Source organism: Lytechinus variegatus, chromosome 1, assembly GCF_018143015.1.
Source record: "Lytechinus variegatus isolate NC3 chromosome 1, Lvar_3.0, whole genome shotgun sequence".
In the NCBI taxonomy this organism is placed as follows: Eukaryota; Metazoa; Echinodermata; class Echinoidea; order Temnopleuroida; family Toxopneustidae; genus Lytechinus; species Lytechinus variegatus.
The window spans coordinates 11,569,889-11,592,049 of record NC_054740.1 but is presented as its reverse complement, the minus strand read 5'-3'; the positions used below and the strand labels follow the sequence as shown (position 1 = coordinate 11,592,049).

Sequence of the window (22,161 nt, the reverse complement as noted above, 5' to 3'; positions counted from 1 at the left end):
TTTCCCTAAAGGTATTCACATTGATGCCATTGATGATAATTCCCCCTGCTGTGGGTAATGTCATGCAATTTACAAACAGATCCGTCTTGCATGGAACCTAGCTAGATAATATGTGCCCCTGTGTTATAGTACCCCCTACTGCTGGAATGATGAGATGAGATAGACCACGGGCTTTAGGCGGTGGATGAAATGAATTGGGCGTTTAATTAGTCTGAAATTCATTGTCTGGTTGTTTGGTGGAGGTGTCAAGGGGGGGGGGGGCAGTACCCGTGTGCCTGTGTGTCTGTTTGTTTGTCTCATCTCTCAATTTAATCCTTCACCTCAGGTACTAGGTAGAAAACATAATTGCAGACAGACAAAGATGATAAAAAAGCAAATGTCAATTTGGATGATGGTATGCTAAAGGGTACAGATGTAGATCAAAATTAGCGCGGGAAGTCAAGAGGATCCGGGTACTAAATTTAGGACAGGGGAGTCATCACAAGACTAATTGTTCGCCTGCATGTCGTGGATGAATATTAAATTGTCCAGACGGAAAGATGTCCATATACAGGTCCATTTAATACGAAGTTGCTTTTCTGTACCTCCACTGCAAATCGGCATTTTTATTCACGTAAGACAAATATATGCTTAGTCATTACAGCTATTGAGCTCTTGCAAAAAGTCGCAATTTTTCCGTACTTATGATATATATTTAACACACGGGTATGGTAAAGGTATACATTACTTATTTGCTTGTGGAGGATGATCGAAACTTCACACATGTAAGTATTACCTATTTGAATATACAGGGCAATCATATTAAATATCAAATACATATGTGTGTACTTCAAGTTAGTCAAGCCGAAAAGTGATGACAAAATCCAATTAAACCCCATCAGTTTGGTTCGATAAATAAAGGATTTTGTTCATTAGATAGAGACGGAACCTAAGCATAATCTAATTGAGCTCTATATTTGGCCATGCCTTGACTTTTAAATGCTTCAATATGCTCTGAATTCTGTTATTCTTCTGCTCGTCATATTATATTTTATGCATGATATAAATAATACATTTCAAATAATAATTACCTAAATATATCGTGTTCTTGAGTCAAATTATATTTTTTGTCGTTAAACATCTAACTATTCGAAGTAAGCAACTGCATGAAAAAGAATTGCGATTGATTTGACCAATCGCAACTATGGATGGCCAGCAACGTCAACCTAAAAATGCTTGTTTGTTCAAAGAAATTTTCTAGATATGAATGTATATCCATAAATTAATTGATTTCTGATAATTTGGTGTGTTCTCGATCCTTTGTTTACAAAGGACATTTTACAAATTTCCTGTAGAAGAAATTATGACACTGATGGATTTCCGTAGAGTTCGATTGATTGGATCGATCGTAACTCTTTGTAAGACGGGGCCCAGGTGATCAACATACATCACAATTTCTGGAAATGTATTTTCCTATTAAACGGAGATCTTAGAATTATAGAATAAATCTAAGTGACATGCGTAATGTATGCTTTGCGTATATACACTCTAAAAATGAAGTGCTAATTCAGTTCTAAAGAGCGTGTATAGTGACTGCACTTCAGAGTGCTGATTTGTCTAGTTCAAATTTGAACTAGACAAATCAGCACTCCGAAGTGCAGTCACTATACACGCTCTTTAGAGCTGAATTAGCACTTCATTTTTTAGAGTGAACCTGTCAACTACAACGACGTAGTCTTGATACTTGAAAGTGACAGTTCATCATTATCATTATTATTTTCTTTGAGAAAACACGTTTCATATTCTATTTTAGTAAAACCCTTCACTAATACCTACACAAGGATAATACTTTACGAGACCATGGAATAGACCTTCAAGTTTCACACGCGACCTAATACTATAGCCGTATTCTGCTGGTCGATAAATATCCCTACTACTACTATATCCAAAAAATGCTACCGTAAAATATAAGTTCTGTAGCTAGATGGTTGAAAGCATCGTTCAAAGTTTCAAACAATAGCAAACACAGAAGATTCAAACGGAAAAACATGCGAAGGACTAGTATGGTCGATCTATCTCACTAGTATCATAATCATTTACTTTAAGTTAATTTAACTGAGTTTTGTGCAACAATTCATCAAGACAATCCACCAAGTACAACAAGACATGTCATGTATCAAAGTTCATTACAGTTTTTCACCGATAGTACAAGAATGACACTTTTAGTGTCCATAAGATGTTATGAATGTATAGGAGTCTGTAATCACATGCATGACATACTCCTCTATGCCGAATGTCCACTTAATTACCTGAAATTCGTTTATAATACACATACATAAACACACACATTCGCGTACTCACGCACACTCATGAAATACATGCGTACACAATCCATAGATACATTTTTTTTCAATCTCGTTACATTATTCTACAGTGTATTCATATCCTCAACTACAGATTCATGGTGTTTAAAATAATGGATGCATGCATGCATCAGCGCACGTAATGCTGAGATTTGGCAATCGAGGGAACCCTCAACAGTTGCAGAATACAGGAAGTCGGTTTGTATACATCATGTGTCCGCGTCCTATATTTGATTTATCATTCCCTACTGTGACCCAATTAATTGCTATCTAACAAATTGTCATCATGCATGCCGCTGGTTGCTGGCTTTGGTAGCAAAGCAGGGCATGTATAAAACGGTCCAGCACCGAAGCTTCCGAGGGACGGGGAGCACAGCCTTATTTTTATCAATTCACGATGAAACAGTGTATTCAACAGAATCATCTGTGGTGGTGACGTCACTAAATGGACCGGTGAATGCGCATGCATGATAAATCCCCTCCATCTGCTATTCAGTGTTTTCTCCCGTCGTAACCTCAATAACTGTCTTTATGATAAAGGTCTGTACTACTAGGTCGTAAATCATGTCCGGCATGTCCGTCTAAATGCATAATTTAATCAGATTCTTTCTTATTTTCCTTGTCTGGGACGTGTAACAAAAAGCTTAAAAAATAATCACGGGATGAATATACTATTGATTGCATTGATTTTTGTGTTTGATCAATCATAAAAAAAATCAGCCAAATGATCTAACGCTCAGCTGAAATACTTATTTTTTTAGAATATATTTCATGAAAATAAAACATCGATCACTATTACAAGGTTCCACATAATGCAATGCGACTATTAATGTGTAAGACCGACGGTCTTATTTGTTCAGTTATGGAAACGGGGTCAGCGATCCAAAGTTAAAGGACGGTAGATAAAAATTCGTATCTGATTTGTAGTGTCATTTCCCATGGTCTCCCATACATCGAAAGCCGAGTGGAGGGAAATGTATGAAAGAAAAAGGACGGTAAAAAAAAATCACGCTGTTTTTTTTATCGCACGTATACACATGTTCCCGAGTCTTGACACACACTTCCACCAACTACGCGAACGCACGCAAAAATCCTAAAACATTAAAAAATGTGTATAATACAGGTGAAAATAATGACAGGGAGAGAAATAAGATGAATAGAAAAAGGGTAGTCTCCTGCAGAGAATGATTTCGTACCTATTATAAAGATCGAACTTGCCTCATCTGATGCACAAATAATTGGCAGACTCGTATACCTAAAATACAGATTGTTTTAACGTACTGTTGGCACAATGAGGTCACAAACGTTCAATCAAGGCATAGATTGGTTTAATGACCACCTACTCAAGTCGAATTCAGGGTCTTTCTTCCGATGAGTACGGCTATCTATTACATTAATCCATCTTGCACCTGCGTCCAAATCCACGGAGTTCGTTTTAACTCGTTCTGTTCGAGGACACCATAAAACAGCACGGTATAGGCGAATCGCATTATCGATACTCGGTCGTCTGCGGCGAGGAGCCGTGCAGGGGTTAAAGCGCCATCGAAAATATACAAACGATATAACCTCTTCATCTGTATACATCTTCGTGTTTTCATGAAAACTTTCGAAGAAATCCGGTTTATCCCACGGGAGATTTACAGGACAGAAGACAGTAAAGAAGGAGCAATTTCATTCTTTCTGATTCGACTCAGGTTGTCTCTGAGGAGTGAATCGGACGCGGCAATCGACCTAAAAGTCAGGTAACATGATCTCAATTTCGCGCCATTTTCTCCTGCATGCAAATAATTTTCTGTCGAGCTTCGGGGAACATGCCTGAAATTTCAATTTCTTCTTTTCTCTTTGTTCATCTTCTCTACAACTCGAATAGGCGTCTTTTGTACTGACTTGCAATTATTCCCCATGCAGTTTGAAAAAAACAATTTTAACGAGTAAAAATTAATTCGAGAAAGCAAAGAAAGATAAAAATCGACAAGACGAATAAGGAAACAATAGAAGAGAGTTGAGGTAGAAAGAAGATATCGTTTAACACTATCTGTGGTTAATAATACAAACACAAAATACCGTAATGTAATAATAACAACACAGGTGCACAATAATAACAACATAGGTGCACAATTATCATAGGTGCACAGTTATTATATTTTGATGAAATGTAGCATTGCCTTTTATGGATAAACAAGGGTAAATCAGAAAAAAAGTGATGTACATCAAAATTAAAATACAGAAATTTTAACATTCAGCTCCACATCCGACATGTCCAAATATACCTCCATCTGTAATCAAATTGTGTTTGAGCAAAGCATTAGTTTGGCTTCCATTTCATTACACTCTTCATGCAAAGTGAAAGAACAATACAGACTGTAATACACAGTCTTAGCCGTTTGACCTTACAGATGCGGGGAGAGAAGCCCATGAAGAAGAACAAAAAACGGATAAAGGAGTCATCGGAACGAAATTGGAAACGAATCCCCGACAATCTCTTTTTGTTTCGCTGGCCTCGAGCGGTACATTAGCAAATATTAAAGCCATGACATTATCACATTAGGAAGGCTTAAGTCAAGAGAATGAGCGTTCGTCGGGAAGAAAAGCGATCCATCTTACTTCGTCTGGTCAACATGACCGATGTTTCCTGACCGAGTTACTTATAACTTTTGACCAATGGCGGATGGCTATATGGCTAGGTCCCACTACTCAATGCGAAAGAATCCCATCGAATTAGATTCGATGATGAATATCGAGAAAGTATATTATATAATTTCTAGCAAACATATTCGCAAGTGAACATTTATCTCTATGTGCAGTTATGTGTGTATGTGTGTGTATAATGCGTTATGAGGGTGTGCAGAGGTGCTGTGGTCGAGTGGTCGAAGGTAATTGTCTATACACCAAGTCCGGGGTTCGATTTACTGTATTCCCAAGAGCATTTTTTTTTGCATTACTGGACAAACCTATGCAATTTTATGTTTATTCTGAATAAATAAAAAGTGTGTGTGCAATAAACGAGTGTGTGTTAGCAAGTGTGTGTGGGTGCGCGAGCGCGCGTGTATGAGACCTTCTTGGAAGGCAAAACCAGGGGTTTAGGTCTGCACCTCGCCGAGCTTGCAGGGGAATTGGAGATCGGAAATTGCTCGGCGGGTGTCGAATTTTGCGATGAAAAGAGGAGATAATTGAAGGAACTCAAGGACTTGTTAGTCCGTCAAAGATGAAGACAAGATGCAAACCACTTTATTTACGTCAAATGAAGATCCCTGTCGACATATTGATGGGTGAGCTAAAAGAGTAAAAGAATGCGATATGCAACAGGGTGAAGCTCGATAGAAACGTCATCCCTTAAAGTCAAAATATGCAACAAAATGCTTTAAATCCAAATATATATAGAGGACAGGAGGTTTAAAATACATTTTGCAACCGATTTTAAAAAAAATCTTTAAGGAGGATTGAGTTTCTTTTCCAGTGAAGGACATGATGTAATAAAAAACTCCTTAGACCTAGTGTTATAGGACACTCCTGCTTGTACACTAATTTTGGATATCTGATATGAATTTTCACAAACTGACCGACATTTAGGCCTATAGTTCGTTCCAAAGTTCAAGCATCACTCGGTAGCTGAAAAATATCCCATCTACTGATGGTCAAGTACCGAAGCAAAAGATAACGAATGATTTTGAAAAAAATGAAACGAAGATAGACCGATCTAAACTGCATGGAAACTTCGATATCATGCATACCTTGAAAAAAAAAGAATTTACATGTACATTTTTGTACGATTGACCCTTTTCATTGTATCCTGTACAAGTGTCTACCATTGTTTTCACTAGTCCCTGACTTAAAATTGATTAATTGATTCTTATATCCTCTTACTTTGACCACCGTGAAACTTCAGTACCTGGATTTCAAAAGCATTCTCATTCAGTTTGATCTTTGCGAGGGATATCTGAATAAAAGTAGACAATCAACCTTGTTGTTCGAGATTAGTCCTTTAAGACGAACTAAGCCCAGGATCCTAACACGAATGTGAATAAGAATTAACAAAACCATATGCAAAAAAAACCAGACAAACATTATTATAATAGTATATCTTTTACTGCATGGTATGTGAGAGCTATAAAAATTGAAGACCCATGTATGTAAGAGATTTAATAATTGTTTTCTTGAAAGAAAATTATAACAACCAAATTAATTAGGGAATGACATAAGATTTATTGATAATGATTATTAGGGACTAGTTATATTATTTCCAGGTATTCATGCATTTTCTAAAAATACAAATTATTTTTGTAATTTATTTTTCATTTTTTCAATTTTTATTTTTCCATTCTTATTTATTTATTCATTTATTTAGGCCTATATTATATTCAATTATCTTTTTTTTTTCTAAATTTACATAGGGGTCCTTGGAAATATGAAATTAATGCATTATCAAAACAACCTCGAACTGCAGCCTGACAAGGATTGAGCAAACAACCTTGTTTTTCCCGCATTTTGGTGATTAAACCTCACGACTTCGTCAACCAAACTTTCGGCACAGATCAGGAGGTATATTTCAAGTAATTGAGCGCAATAACTTTCCCAAGTTTTAATACGAATAGAGTCAGAAGGCCATGAAGACAGGTAATGAACGTAAAACCGCTCATATGAAAATCTTAAGCACTATTCCATTTGATGCTAAAACGAGTCATTGACCCTCAATTGAATCCTATCTCGTTGCGATACCGATACTCTCTCATCTTGGCACTCCCAATTAAATCCGACTTACTGACTCTTTCCAAATTGTCGCCTCTTCGTCAACGATTTTGAAGAAGTCCCGAAGACACTTTTGCCCGCATCCTGCATACATCTTCTCTTTCTTCACGCAACCTTTGGCGCACATGCCCTTTCCAAATGTGTCCCCCACCTGCGCCGAGCAGGAAGACCAGGCAGCAAGCCACTTGCTAATGATATCAAAGAAATGGGGGATTTAATTGGAGACTCTTGATGCGTTCTATTACTATCCAAACTTCGCCAGCGATGAAATCGACCTTCCTGGGACTCAGCTGCAACAAGTTCAGCCAAATTAAATTTGCAGTGTAACGGAACGCAAGCTCGGCAGGATATTCACAGACGAGAGAGAAGATATTGCCTTGATTGGTGACAACTAAAACAAGAAAAAACACACGACAGCTATCTCTCCTGGACACCATCTTGAACAAATACCTAATGAGTTTCAATCATTCAGTTGTTGCATGTCATCCATGATCTTATACGATTTTTTTTGTAAGTTCTCGTCTGATCTATAATCAATTTGGAGATTACAACAACTGAAAGTGACAACGGGAATCGTCACTATTCACTGTATACTATATACATCGAGTAATTTGGTAATGCATAATATGCATTTGAACGTATGGCACCCATTAATAATATACATATATCATTCTGAGACCTTTATAACGTTCTTCACTTGTTAAATAAAAAAAAAACAATGTCCAAACTGTTGTTTTGTTTAATTCATTAAGATATTTCGATAAACTCTAGGTTGTTTCGGAAGTCAGTTGTGTCCGAAATTCCTTTGTAGTGTAGTATGCGGAATGAATTCAAGAACGCGCTAAATGTATTGAAAATGTCCGTCAGCAGTTTCGTCCCAAGTTTCGGAGCTGATGAAAATGGCAAATGTTTCGTTTGTCCATCAGGGTCCAGGACGAAACTACTGTTTTGATTCATCAATTTTTGACAATGACTTCTTGGTTGGTCTTTGTCATTATGGCCTATAGTATTATGACAATACTCGTTCAATATTCTTGAAATCGTTGTCGTCGCGGTACACACACACACACCCCCTCACACCAAGTGTCTAATATCCAATGTGCCTGTATATTTGGATTGTCGTGTGAAGGCGAAGAAATGACGGATGTGCTTGAAATCGCTATTAGTCGTATGATTGGCAATGAGATCCCAAGGATCCATCTCTCACAAACAGACACTGTCACAACAAGGATAGAAAGATGATGATTGTGAGTTTCAGGCAAGGAAGAAAATCTATTCTGCCGTTTCCATGGTAATGCCAAATTCAACACCGGAAAAGCCCAGTGTGTTTGTTATCTTATCTCTTTTGAGTTTTAAGAAGCAAATCCAAATGCTACCTGATTCGCAAACCGTGCGTCCGCGACAACAGGTCAAGAGAAAATTGTCGCCCTGGGGATTCGGAATACCGTGGAATGGTTCGTGCTCAAGTTTCCTCCAATATTTCGCGTTTTCTTTCTTGACAATATCGTGAGGGTGTGTTTTTTTTTATTTGCTTGTGTTTTGATTGGATTCTGGTGCATAATTCATTTTATTGATCAAAATAAATCTGACCCATTATTCATTTAATCCTTACATTTTTACTCCCCTCGTTCGAAATGTATGATACGTTGAGCGATAAAATATCAGTTTACCTTAACTGATGTTAGATATTAAGCAATGAGTGTCAGATAATTACACTGACGGATGTATATTTATTTAATTTGAATACAATAGGAGAATTTGCAAAAGTAAACTGCAAATATTTATTATAAAATTGACCATATTCATAACAAAAGTGAAAGCTGATTTACTTCCTGAAAGTGTATAAGAATGATCAGATATTGTTACGTAATTGTATCTGCTTTCCTGTTGACAGTGGTTTAGTCTCACCATCATTTATTCACTTTCATAATAAGCCATGTCGCAATTTGTCACCAAGTGATAAACAAAATTCCAACTCTCTCTGGGCGGTAAAGGATTATATAGAGGGGAAAAGCCAAATCATCTAGGCCAACAGACATTGGCGAAGGGTGAATCAAGATTGTGACAAAGATTCGTCTCTAATATATAACATTTACGTTTGCAAAAAATGAGAGGGACTATTTTCTTGAGCTTTGTTTCATATCAGAAAATAGTATTATTAATGGAGGTCTGTATTTTAAAATCTTCATTGATAAACTTGGACATAATGAGCTGAGGTTGGTTATTTTGTTTGCCTCTGATTCGACGCTTATATGAAATACCGAAAGTACACAGGAAAGTAAAAGCAATGTGATGCAGTCCAGATTTTATAATCGTGGTCATTCACAATTTTCCTTCATTAAATCTATCGATGAGTTATTCAGGAAGACCAAAAGGAAGTCAAACCTAATGAATCCGTTGGCAATCAACCCTGCAAAACACCCTAAATGAGGTTAATTACGTATTCAACTGATATGGCACATTATCATAACCCAAATGAATGATTCCAATGCCCAGTATAGACTATATGCATTAATCAGCTCCATACCAAAACACTCCCCATGATATTTTGACAATTAAAAAAAGATTAAGAATGAACAATGAACTCTAAGTTTTTAATAGAGGCAACGGGCATGGCTCGTGAAGGAAATATCCAGAGTTGCACACCTTTAGAAAGATCATGATGAAGTTTTTTTTCCGGCAAATTCTGCTGCATGAATGTTTAACGTGTTGTAACTTAACTCTTGTAGCAGCATTGGGATTGAGACTTCCATTGTTTATTATGTATACAATGGAACATTGAATCCTAATGATATATTCTTGGAAAGCCTGGGGGCTGAAATATGATTTCCTTCGGGAGGCGCCCAACACCCCACGGTTGATTATGAACTGTGACACCGGGAACCCCTCTAGATCAGTAGGTCACCTGTGCCCAACATGAATGTTGCTTCATTACTCACTAATCATGACCGAAGGGTCGCACCTTACCATCTTGTATTCAAGAGAGCTTAATCAAAATTTCTTCAGAAGATGATGGTTTATGTTTGAGGTGCATTGTGGGTCAATACGTCTCCCGACTGAGTTGAACCCCACTCACCCTAGATATAAACATGTCTGAGAGCGTTTGCTCATTAAACGGTAGTGTGTTTCTTGGGGGCCGCCATTTTGTTTTGACATATCGATCATGACGAGGGGCTGAGGCGCCGACTGAGGAGGAGGATTTTAAAGGAAGAGAAGGATGGGACAAGGATAGGTGAAAGAAAATGTTTATTGATTGAAGGATTTTGAGGAGGATGAAGAGATGGACGACAGAATTCAAGACTTGCTCGGTAATTGCACAATTAGGCTCAAATGATTAATGGCAATTTTGAGATGAGAAAACGGATAGCGAATATGAAAATGAAAAGGAAACTAGAGGAGAGAAGGAAGATATAGAGATACAAATATTTGGATTACATTTTGACATCTTCTAGAAGAGACATAGAGAGAGGGAGAGAAAGGAATACATTCGTGGAAATGGCATAAACCCTTGCACTCACACACACCACAGTGTATACCCACACCCCGTACAACACCCACCAACACCCACACAACTAAAACGGCCGGAAAAAACTAAGAAATAAAAAAAATTAAGAGAAATATGAAGAACCATATTTAATTTCAGAACTGGAGTCACTTATATCAGAGGCGTGCCGAAAGTGTTGCTACAAGAACTTCTGGAAGCCATGGCTTCTTCAGTTTCCACTCAGTTCTTTTGTTATTGTGTTACCGTCGATGAAAACATTATTTTTTTCTGAACCAATATCATGTCATAAAAACAAGATTTGTACTGCCATTTTATTTTCAATCAAACAGTATTATTTCACGTACTTGTCAGTCATTACATTGAAATCAAGATGAAGTAAAAAAAACTGTTGACTGAACTTGAGGCTAGCCCATCCGGGTATCCTGCTGCGCGGTTGTGCCATCCGAAACGAGCTGGAAAAACATACTTGTTTGTGAATGACAGCAAGAAAAACCAAGGGACAATATTTGTAGCACGATATCTATCCTTCCTTGTAAATATAATCGCTGTAAGAGGTGAAATATATGCGTACTTCTCGACACGAAATAAGTTTGAAAGAATCCAGAGATATCGCAGTTAATACGTCGGGCAGTATATTGTCGAGAGGATTGCATCTGTTTCCTTGGTATTCTGGAAGGGTGTCTGAGCCTTAAGAAAGACAGGGGCGTTTTAGAAGCATGAATAAGGCAAAATTAATGCATATACCAGCATTACTAATTATGATGGGCTCAGATTTCCGCCGATGTATTCGAAGGAGACTTTACTTATCATAACCAAAGCAGATCTAGCTTCGAGCAGAAAGTTCGAACATAAAAGAAACGTAACATCGCATTAACTTGGGAAGGTTTTTATAATGCTATATGTAGAGAATAAAATCAAGGCAGTTTCATTTATAGAAGCTTCTTGACATATACTCTGAGGTTCTAGAAACCTTTGAGCAGTAATAAAGTTTCGATGATCAGAACATCACTTGTGTAAATCTCAATCTCTCTCTCTCTATTCCGCACCCATTCTCAGCCCCACCCCTTCTCTCTATACATGCTATAAAAGGCCTAATACAATACTGAGTAATTTAAGGGGTTGTAACAACTTTGAAGGCTGTACTGCGTATAAAAACGACATAAATTCTGTCGGTATAGCTTTCAGTAAGCGCAAAGAAAATGTACTACCAGTAATTTACTTCTAAACCGCTACGATGAATATTGAATTTCCTAAAATGATAAAGAAGGGCAATAATAATAATATTATAGCAGGCAGACATAATTTAGTGAAGGAGTCAAATTTTGGAATGAGCATAAACATTACAAAAAGACTGTCATTTTGTAAAAATCATGCCATTACTTTTGAGATAAATAGTGTTTGTACATTACTTAAATTCTCTTCGAAATCACGAACGGATTAATGAAAGTCACACACAGGGATTGGGGTTATATATTCAACTATGAAATCATGAAGCATGTATTGTCAACAAGCAAACTAAAAGCTGTAATTTAAGTGTCACAACATGCAGTAATCTTTAATTTTATAATGAATGACAGGAATCAATGGACTTACTCGTGTATAAAGTAAGTATATAGTGTTAGTTATTTGTTACCCAAACTGAATCATTTCATTCAAATATCACTTATTGTTCCCTTCTTGGAGAATCACAAGTACAAAAACACAAATCTTCATATTATTCATCTAACACATTTCCGAAGATCTCGATATTATTTGATTATTTTACCTCCTTGGTATTTCTTTTGTACATTTATCCTAAATATTTGGAAAATTACATGAGAAATAGGCTGACTAAATTATGACGTCACTGTGAAGCTTACACCACAGGTAAATTTGAGCAGTTGGACACGACGGTCCACGTCAAACCAGTGTTAGCATTTTGACCCCTTCAATCTAGTTCTGACATAAACGTTTAGAGAAGGTCAATTTTGCAAATCTTCGACAAAACGACGCAAGCCACAAAACAGGTATTTTTTCAAATATGTATTGACAATCATGCCTTCACTTAAAAATGTTACAAAACGTCTGAAGTTTTCATAATGATTATCAATGCAATGCCTTTGACAAATAGAGGTACAGACCTTATCTTAGAAGATGACATGGAAATATTAATGATTAAGGATGGCATCTCGTCACTATTTTTGTCAAAGAAGAGGTTTTGAGTGGAATGCTTCTCAACAGAGTCATCTTGTGTAGGAAATTTACGATTACACAATATCCGCAAAATGTACAATAACTTAAATTTGTTCAAGTTTTATGCCATCATTGAGTTAGTATTTGGGGGGTCTTATTTTTAACTGGTGCTTCAATATTTTCGTTTGTAGGGTGATGGAAAATTTGAGACCGAGTGGTATGAATGTACTAGATAAAAAATATACTGAGCTACAGCGGGATTATTTCAATTCAATCACGTTACTTTAACATAGCAACGACGACATATCATGATAGCAATAAGGGCTTGTAGTCCCCGGTCATTATTAGGTATCCATCAAAAAGCAATACGACAAAGCTCTCCAATTAGACAAGAAGTACAGTATATACGCAAACTAAGAATACAGATAAAAAGTAGATTAACCTCGTTTAAAACATATTGACATTTGAAGATAATCCAGCCTTGTTTTGATGAGGCAATTCAATCCGAGAGATATTACTCGCTGAAAACAAACGATTTATAAACCTCAGGTACTTCTATTCGAATTACATATTCTGATTTCTTTTAATCAGTATTTTCTATGATTGTGGGATTTGGGAATGTTGTCAATAAGCAATAAACTTTTTTTAGGAATACAAGATACAACTACTTTATATTTAACAGCCAAATTAAAACTAAACTATAAAATACGGTCGTAAACACATGGCATATCGATCCTAAAAATCAGGCTAACCCTCGCTCAGAGCAACATTTCTATATTCTTACGAAAAAGAAGCGGGTTGCAACACATTTAGCCATTGTTACTAAATGCAGAATGAATTGTAGCAGAACAGCTCCGGATCATGATTGATTAGGGAAATGAATACCTACCATAAATCAATGTCAAATTTCTTTTAAACCAGGATTCGTTTCTTCACGAAATGAACACCATTTTGACAACAACCTTTTTATTAGATGAAATGCACTGTTGTAGCATTTGAATCAAACAAGGAAGTCACTATTGCCAGCAAATCATAAACAGAGCTGTCATGAAATGCATTATGTCTATTTCTGAATTAGATTTAACTTACTAATTGAGTGTTTTTCCACTATCATTTTTCCATTCAGGGGTTCTCGTGTTTCATGCATGCAGTATTTATATTTCAATTGTTTTGAGGATCATTTAGACTTCCCTGTAATGCTCTCCAAAACTATAAGAACATAGGTTATACAATGGTTTTTACAAGCAGCTCAGTAAATCGACAAATAATGTTTACTTTTTGTTCTCTTGCCGGAATGCGAGGGCGACTTAACAAGCAGGTTGTTTATCGGTGAGCGATAATGAACCTGTAAACAAAGTGCCGGTACGTGAGTTTCTAGATTAATATCAAAGCTGAAGTTCATCTCCATTTGTTATTTTCCACAATTAAACATCCAGGACAGACCAGGGGGGGGGGGGGTTAACCAACAGAGACAGTCTACAAAAGGTGAACTTATCATACGAAGATTACGAAGTGAAGGCGTTATTACAATGTCATCTATTATCTCTCTCCTCTGGCTACTATACATCTCACCGCCCTCTCATGATTTCGGATTTCAAATATCTGACATTTTGCCTCTCTCCAATCACGAGTGGGTAGGGAATCTGATGGATGATGCATGTCAGGCGAACAAATACAACTCATTTCGCCAACCATCAACTTTTCTTTTTACACGTTACCTCAATAAAAATACATTTCTGGGTCGTCAATTTTCAGGCGGGAATTTAATCAAGAGCAAAACGGCTCGCGCTCGGAATGTCCTTCGTTTACCCACGCGCTCTTACATTAATAAACAATACATTTTCTCTCGAAAAGCAGTTATTTCATTTTGTTGACTAAGTTTGACACGTTTTGTTGTCGCGCCGAGCGATATTTCAAATTTCCGTGCCGCGGTAGATGAGGAAAACGTCATATAAAGAAAGTAAATTAATTCAATGCTTCACACAGTCATATCAGTCATATTTAATATACCACAAGTAAAATTCGTTTGGTGGCAAGGAGTACATAGTGCATACCTCTTGATCTACATACTTCCATTTTGCTGTAATACATCCACTCTCTCCACATAAGCAAATTTATTTTCCCAGGAAAAAGGGGCAAGAAACTGGGTAAATTTTCAAAAATATCAAGACAGCGAAGCGACGGATCTGATCAAATAGCCTATATTTTAATCGTACTTTCAAAAATCGATCAAGGAATAATCAGTTGTATTTTTATGGGGGATTAGGAGTATATTTGTCATTAGAAAAGATAAGTTTTGATTCCGTCTATACCCCACCCCTCCCCGCTTTGCGCAGCTGTTGTCGACCATGTACTCTGCATTACGGTAATTACCATGGTAACGTGGCTCAACAGCTAATAGATATCAAGGCTCCCATGGTTCGTAACATGGTGGCAAATTTACTATTACTATCCATGAAAACGGCCCAAGGTATTGAAAAAATGAAAGTAGAACACATCTCACCAATCTGACTGCGTAATGTTTATTCCTTTGCATAATCACCACGCCTTGGTTTATGAGGCAATCAATATGCACACATACATAAATTGCGAACCTTTAGTTTATATAGACTAAAACATGCAAGTTAAAAGCCTATTAGAATCCTGTAATTCAAAGCCCACTTTTAATTCATAGAAATGCATAATCCGCTTTCCTTTATTCCAAAAAGCTTAGCTGCCCATCAAAATGGAAAAGGGTTTTAAATTGTCAGTTTGAAAAAAAAGTAGCGTGATTACTAATATAGCCGGTCCCCAGCACAATCGTATATGAGATAATATGAATTAGGAGAACCGTTTTTTCCTTCCCCCCTTTTTTAACAATGAAACGTTATTATCATCTCTAATTAACTGAAAAAGACACTTCCCCTGAATTTCCTTTTTTTTACATTTCTGTTCATGACGTAATATTTGCATATTATCTGTACAATATTTCAGGTTCATTCTCCCAGAAATTTATTTGGTTTCCACAACTACTCCTTTTGAGGTAAATATAAACTACATTTGCTAATTATCAGAGAATTTAACAAAATAGATGGCCGTTTATCAGATGATGAAATCTAAATGGATTGACTGGGTACTACAATCACTATCTTGTTACATGAAAATTAAAGTTACCGGTAAAGCATTGTAACCCGTTGTCAATCAAAGAATGCATTGCAATGTGATCACCATGCTTATCAGTTTGAAAAAAAAGATGACAAAAGAAATAATATTTCATTATGAAATAAGAAGGTTAATGGCGACATGCACGAGAAAACATCAAAAGGAAATTTAGGACATCGAATTGATCGGGTTCAATGTTCGCTCGGTGACATAATAGAAAAATGAACAAGCTCAAAATATAAAGCGAAATGAAACAGCTTCCTGGTTTGATGAATACACGGGATTTAACATCTACAATTCTTAATGAAGTTCATATCATATTATGCATACCCAATAAAGCAGTAAAATGCCACCAGACATCCTCTTGCGACTAGCTGGTCTTCTCTTATCTATTTTTTTTTTCATTTTTATTGGCGTGACTTCCGTCGTAAAAAATAATTTAGATCTGTCAAGAAAATCTTTAGAACTTTTTGGAGAAATCTAAGACATCAAAGGATATTCGCTTATTTCAAGAGTTCGAAGTAGTTGCATACTTATTAAGAACGATCCCCGTCCTACTTAAATCATCCTCACATGGTGAAGGTTTTTATCTCTCTTTACCCAAAATGGTCCCAAAGATATGCATCAACATGACTCTTCTTCGATCACACATTTGCGATGCCCTAGCATGTCCGCATTTAAAGTGCATCCAACTTACTCGACTCATGATCAAAATACCAATGAGAATCAGTAGAATTTAGTAGGCCCTGCCCAATTAAAATGACATTATGTCACGATTTCATAAACTTCTAGGCCTAGATTAGCCACATCATGGACCCTACTAAGATTTCCCAGTAGGGTCTATGCTCACACCGTGTCAAACGAACAATTAAGAAAAGAGCCTACTTGGTATGAGATCAGCACTGTCTTGGTAACGTCCCAGTCGAAGATTACCAATGATATTCCAATGGTCACCCACCCATCTTCGTCTTAAGGTTTCTCAAAGGGGGTACCAACCTACGTCCAGTGTAGTTGGAAAATGGGGGCAAACACTGATTTGGTTTTAAATCGTTTATACATCCATTGACTATGATGTGCCCCGTCTTAGAAAGATTTACGATTGATCCAATCAATATCGTTGATAGAACGATGAATGTATGAATATACATCATATCTAGAAAATATTTTGAACAAATTTGCATTTTAGATATTGACCTTGCTGGCCATCCATAGTTGTGATTGATCGGATCAATCGTAACTCCTTGTAAAAATATAATTATCATCGGTTGGTTTAGACTCGGTTTCGGGCATTACATCCTAGTTACTATAATGATTATTGCGATTACCTACACCACAAATATTTTCATTTCCTTGCGGTCAACCCTCCCAACTACATCGATACCCCCTCTTCAAAAAGGCACATTTTATCCCCACTGCATTAATTCACAGAGAGAGGGGAGGAGGGGGGTAATCACCAATATGGTATTTACACCTCTATGCCATTCTCCACCAATACCAATGATTCCATGATCACTTGGATCTCCGAACCAATTACTCCTCAAAAACCCCCTCAATGGCCTCCTCCTCCTCCTCTCCCTCCTCCAAAGGCGCATCCAGCACCCATTACAATTGGAGCGAGGGTAATCCCTAATCGATATCATCAACAAGATGTGTCGGCAATCAATGGACAGAGATAACGGGACAATATCTGGCTTCAGTAATCACACCTCACACGGTTACCGACACATGTGGGGACGGTGCTTGAAGACTCGGCAGTCACTCGTAAGTCCCCTCATTTGGACAGGATATAGTAGAATGGTGCGTTTATAGTGCCAACTATATAGCCTATTCATTTTGGATGTCCACTCAGTTTATAGTCTATACTCAGAAGTTATTTTTTAAAACCCGATGATTCTACAAGGTTATTTATAGTCGTTGATTCTCTTAATGTGATCATTTCCATTCTTACCTTAATCCCGAATGACACTAAACGATCCACGGAAATCCGATTTTGGTAATAAATCGTAATAGCATTATGCAATACAGTAACACCAAAGAACCCTAACCTCAAACCGACCAACGATATGATATTTGAAATGACTTTGATAGCTTTGATTGGTCTCGAGGCGATATCGTTTGTGTAACTGAGGCATAAGATTAAAACTATTTTTTTTTGCAAATCAAGTCTGCTTGATTCAGGTTCTGAATGCGCTGCATATGAATTTCATGCAAATAAAGTCCAACAGTTTCGAATCGTAGACAATCGCACGACTGCTTGGAGATCATGATTACAGGAACCGTTTCGTCCATTTACCCCAAAACAAGTAGGTTCATAATGTTGCAGGCTTCATTTTGATTTCGATATCTCTCATGGTCTAAACCTCGATCGAATTTAATCACCGGGATTTTGTGTTTGTCTGCAGTAATGATAATTTTTTTACATAGAAAACAAAACATTCGCAGCGGTGTGAGGGTTTGCCTTCAGCAATAGATCTCCCAATATCACTTATTAATATAGTTTATGATTGTGGTTTAGAGCGTGGATCATAGATAAATTGAAAATTGATAGAAAACAGCAGAAAAAACGAGGGCCTCAGAAAATTTAAATGTATACAATGTATGGTGTTAATCATGCCCAGAAGCTAGTTTTAATGGATTTAGAAACACTTTGGCGACATTTATTGAGGATATAGTAATGTGTAAATGCGTAATTGATTTGATACAAAGCGTTGGCATCAAACTGAAAATATGAAATATTCATACGATCAATACGTAAGTCCGCTCTCTTTTCAACATTTCAATTAGACAAATGGGATTGTTTCCCCCCAAATTTTCCTGTAATTGCCAGTTTTATTCTACAGCGGACAACATGATTTTTGTTTTATATTCGAGTAAGTATTTGAAGGTAGAAAAAAGTAATGATCTTGTTCTTCAACGTTGTCATCCTTCCAGTTTACACGACACCTTATTATTCAATTTTCTTTACTGTTATCATTTTCGTCAGCGGTGACAACTCTCGCATGCCGTGTTCAATTCTCAGAGATATTCGAAATACCGAATTTTCTAAAATCTAAAATAGGATTGACATATTTTCACACATCTTATTATCCTTTATCAAGTGATTCACCACCAAAACCCACAACGGCCGAATAATACGCAAGCTAAACGGATAGGTAGTAACAGTCTTCATCTATGCCTGATCAGATTAATCTAGCAATTGTAACACGCTATAATACTAATCGTTCAGAATATCGTACACTTCAGTGTTAAAATATTTGATAGAATTTATTAGCCTAACTATCAACACAGTCTAACGGTATACACTGTATATGATTTTTTTAGTTTTATGGCGTGCTGCTTTTCGGACTTTATCTTTCCCGTACGGTTATGAAACGAATGTTTTAAAATGCGCGATTTACCAGGATGACTTTGTTGAAAATTTACTTTCCGTTTGCCGATATGTGGAGTGGTGACGACAAAAAAAAAATCTTGGGGCGTTTCATGAAAGGAATTGTCGGACAATTACCAAAGTAGCACTGACTATCTACCAATCAGAATCAAGGAAAGCTGTCAGATCTGACAATTTGGCGGACAAAAGTGTTGATGAAACGCTCCCCAGATCATTTGTCATTATTCGTTACATCTCATTCACAATGTCAACAACAGGGCCCCGTCTTACAAAGAGTTGCCATTGATCTGATCAACCTCAACTATGGAAAGCCAGCAAAGCCCACGTGCATCTAAAATGTTTGTTTATTTCTTTTATTCTAGATATGGTGTATATTATACGTTCATCGTTTTCTTGACAAGTTTTCGTGTGTTCCCCTTTATTTACAAAGGACATTTGAACATTTCTTGTAGAAAAAAATTATGACACCATTGGATATCGATAGAGTTGCGATTGATTGGATCGATTGTAACTCTTTGCAAGTCGGGGTCGAGACCACACTGACTCCTCAGTCGCACCCACGAAACTGACTCCAAACCGACCGATGGTATGCCATTGGTAATAACGTACTAGATTTTGTCGGTATGGAGTCAGTTTAGTGAGTGTGACTGTAGCATTCACCATGCATGCACATTTACGATAAGAGAAGGGAGTACTCACCACAGGGGCCCAGAAAGAATTGGTGAGAACAGGCCCAGCCTGGAGCTTGCCGTGATGGTGTTGGTGATGTCCCTTGCCACGCCATAGCTTCCTAGGGTTGAGTTTCTGACTGGGCGAGCCGGGGAGCTTCATCCGGTGCATTACTGAAGGGGAAGAAGGAGACGTGAGACTATCAGTGGATGATTTAGAGGTTAGGTGATTCGGCGAGGAAGGGGAGAAGGGACTGTCGTCAAAGACACCTCCATCGGGACTCTCGCAGATGGGACTCGGTGAACTCCCCGTGGAGCTACTGCTGTGGTGATGCTGATGGTGGTGATGCCCACCAACTCGCATGCTGGCGGCAAGCTTCTGAAGGTAAGGAAATCGACGCTTTGTCGAAGGGGATGGACTGTAGGAATCCCCTGAAGCTTTGGCGGAATGGTCGGAGTCATTTCCTTGGTCGCTGTTGTCGGTTTTGTGCAGGAGTGTGGTATCCAATGACCGCACAGCTCGTAGCTTTTGCTTGGGTTTTGGGAGCTGGAGAGCCGTCGAATTCGTGACCAAAGCTGGACTAGATCCAGGCCCCGTTGCGGTCATTCGACCTGAAGGGGGTTCCTCCTTATATTTAATAGCTCCATTTATCTTACAGGAATCTCGCCCTGTTGGAGTAGGTTCTAGGCTTTTGGTAGACCTTAACTTCAGGTGTTCCCTTGGGAGAGTTGGACCGGTTGTGCGATACACCAGTACTTCTCGGCGAAGGTCCAACGTCTTCGGTCTTGAGACACGATTTTTCGCGTCAAGTGCCGATACAGCGGACGTCGCCGTACCTTCGCTGTCGGGCGAATCCGACGACGAACTCTCGTCCGAGTCCAGATATTCTATATCCTTGACGGACATTCCGAAAGAGTCATCTAATTCATCGTAGGTCAGTGGCCAATCCATGGTTTGCGTGCTCGACGTCATACATCGCCCACCGTGAAACCTTGTCGTCTTTCGAGGACTATGGATCGACGTCGGAGAGAGGTTGCTTGGAGGTTCAATCAATACACTACCGACATTGCTGGGGTTATGTCGCTGGTGACTAAATTCCATAGTATAAATCACCGTCTCCCTGTCGAGAAATGGTTTGTTATATTCCTGATATAATGGTCCTTTGAAATCACTGCAGTTCGGGGAGAGAAGGTGTAAATTTATGAAGTCATTCTGAACTTTGACACGATACGAAACCTCATTAACGGAGAGCGAGGCAAGTGTTGATAACTTACTATTCAACACTGCGAACTATGGGTTAAAATGGAATGAGGTGCGATGTGTTCGAAAACGTTGCAGATATACTGATGGAAAACACCGAACACAAAATAACTAGCAGACGACGTCGGGCGAGTTTTATCCAAAATTCTTCTATATAGAATTACAAAGCGATAAGTCAACAAAGAAAGCTCAGTATATTAATCATAATACAAGTTAAATTTACGGCAAACAATCACAAGAACGATTTGTCAATAAAATATATCTTTGGCACATCAAATAAAGCAATCTTGGCAACTGACAAATACATCTCAAATAGCGTTCCTCCTGGTCAGTGCGTCCGAGCTGATTGAACGCACGAAGAGTAACTATTGACTGATCGGTGCCTTCATTGTGCGGGCGAGCATTGAGAGTGTTGAGAAAAGGTACGAAGTCTGCGGGCAGTTGCGCACTGAGGTGATGCGCACGCCCTCAGCCCGAAAAGAGGTTGAGTGAGCACGATACAGAAATCCAGATTCAAGCGATTTAGCATATTCGAGGTCAGTGCATATCATACATTTACATGCCTATATTATGCTAACAAAATTGCATAGACATTTCAATCCAAAGATTTACACACCATCTCCCCCATTTTAACGCTTAAATTCAGATATTTTTTCTTTACCCCTTAAAGTTCCATTCTGAAACAGCCTGAAAATTTTGAAATGTAATGCCAAATAAGGACAAAGTTCATGAAACGTTAAGCAGTCCAATATTTAACATTTTCGCCTCGTCTTATGTGCTTTCATCGAATTGCTGCGACGTTTTGTTTTGACAAAAAAATCTAGTCAAGTTATATCTTAAATGCTTTCTATAATGTTTAAAGCACACTTGTCATTGTCGATTAATTATGTCTTTTTCTTTCTTGTTTTAAATAATTTTTTGAAAGAAATAATAACGAT

At 37.8% G+C, this 22,161-nt stretch overlaps 1 protein-coding gene across 1 annotated transcript in view; it reads right to left on the bottom strand.

Annotated features, from left to right (window-relative positions):
- LOC121426240 (rho GTPase-activating protein 6-like) overlaps positions 1 to 21,064 on the bottom strand; it is a 125,303-nt gene extending 104,239 nt beyond the window's left edge. The window contains exon 1 of the mRNA XM_041622848.1: positions 19,994 to 21,064. Coding sequence (XP_041478782.1) covers positions 19,994 to 21,064 — 1,071 coding nt within the window. The remainder of the gene's footprint in view (positions 1 to 19,993) is intronic.
- Positions 21,065 to 22,161: the final 1,097 nt, after the last annotated feature.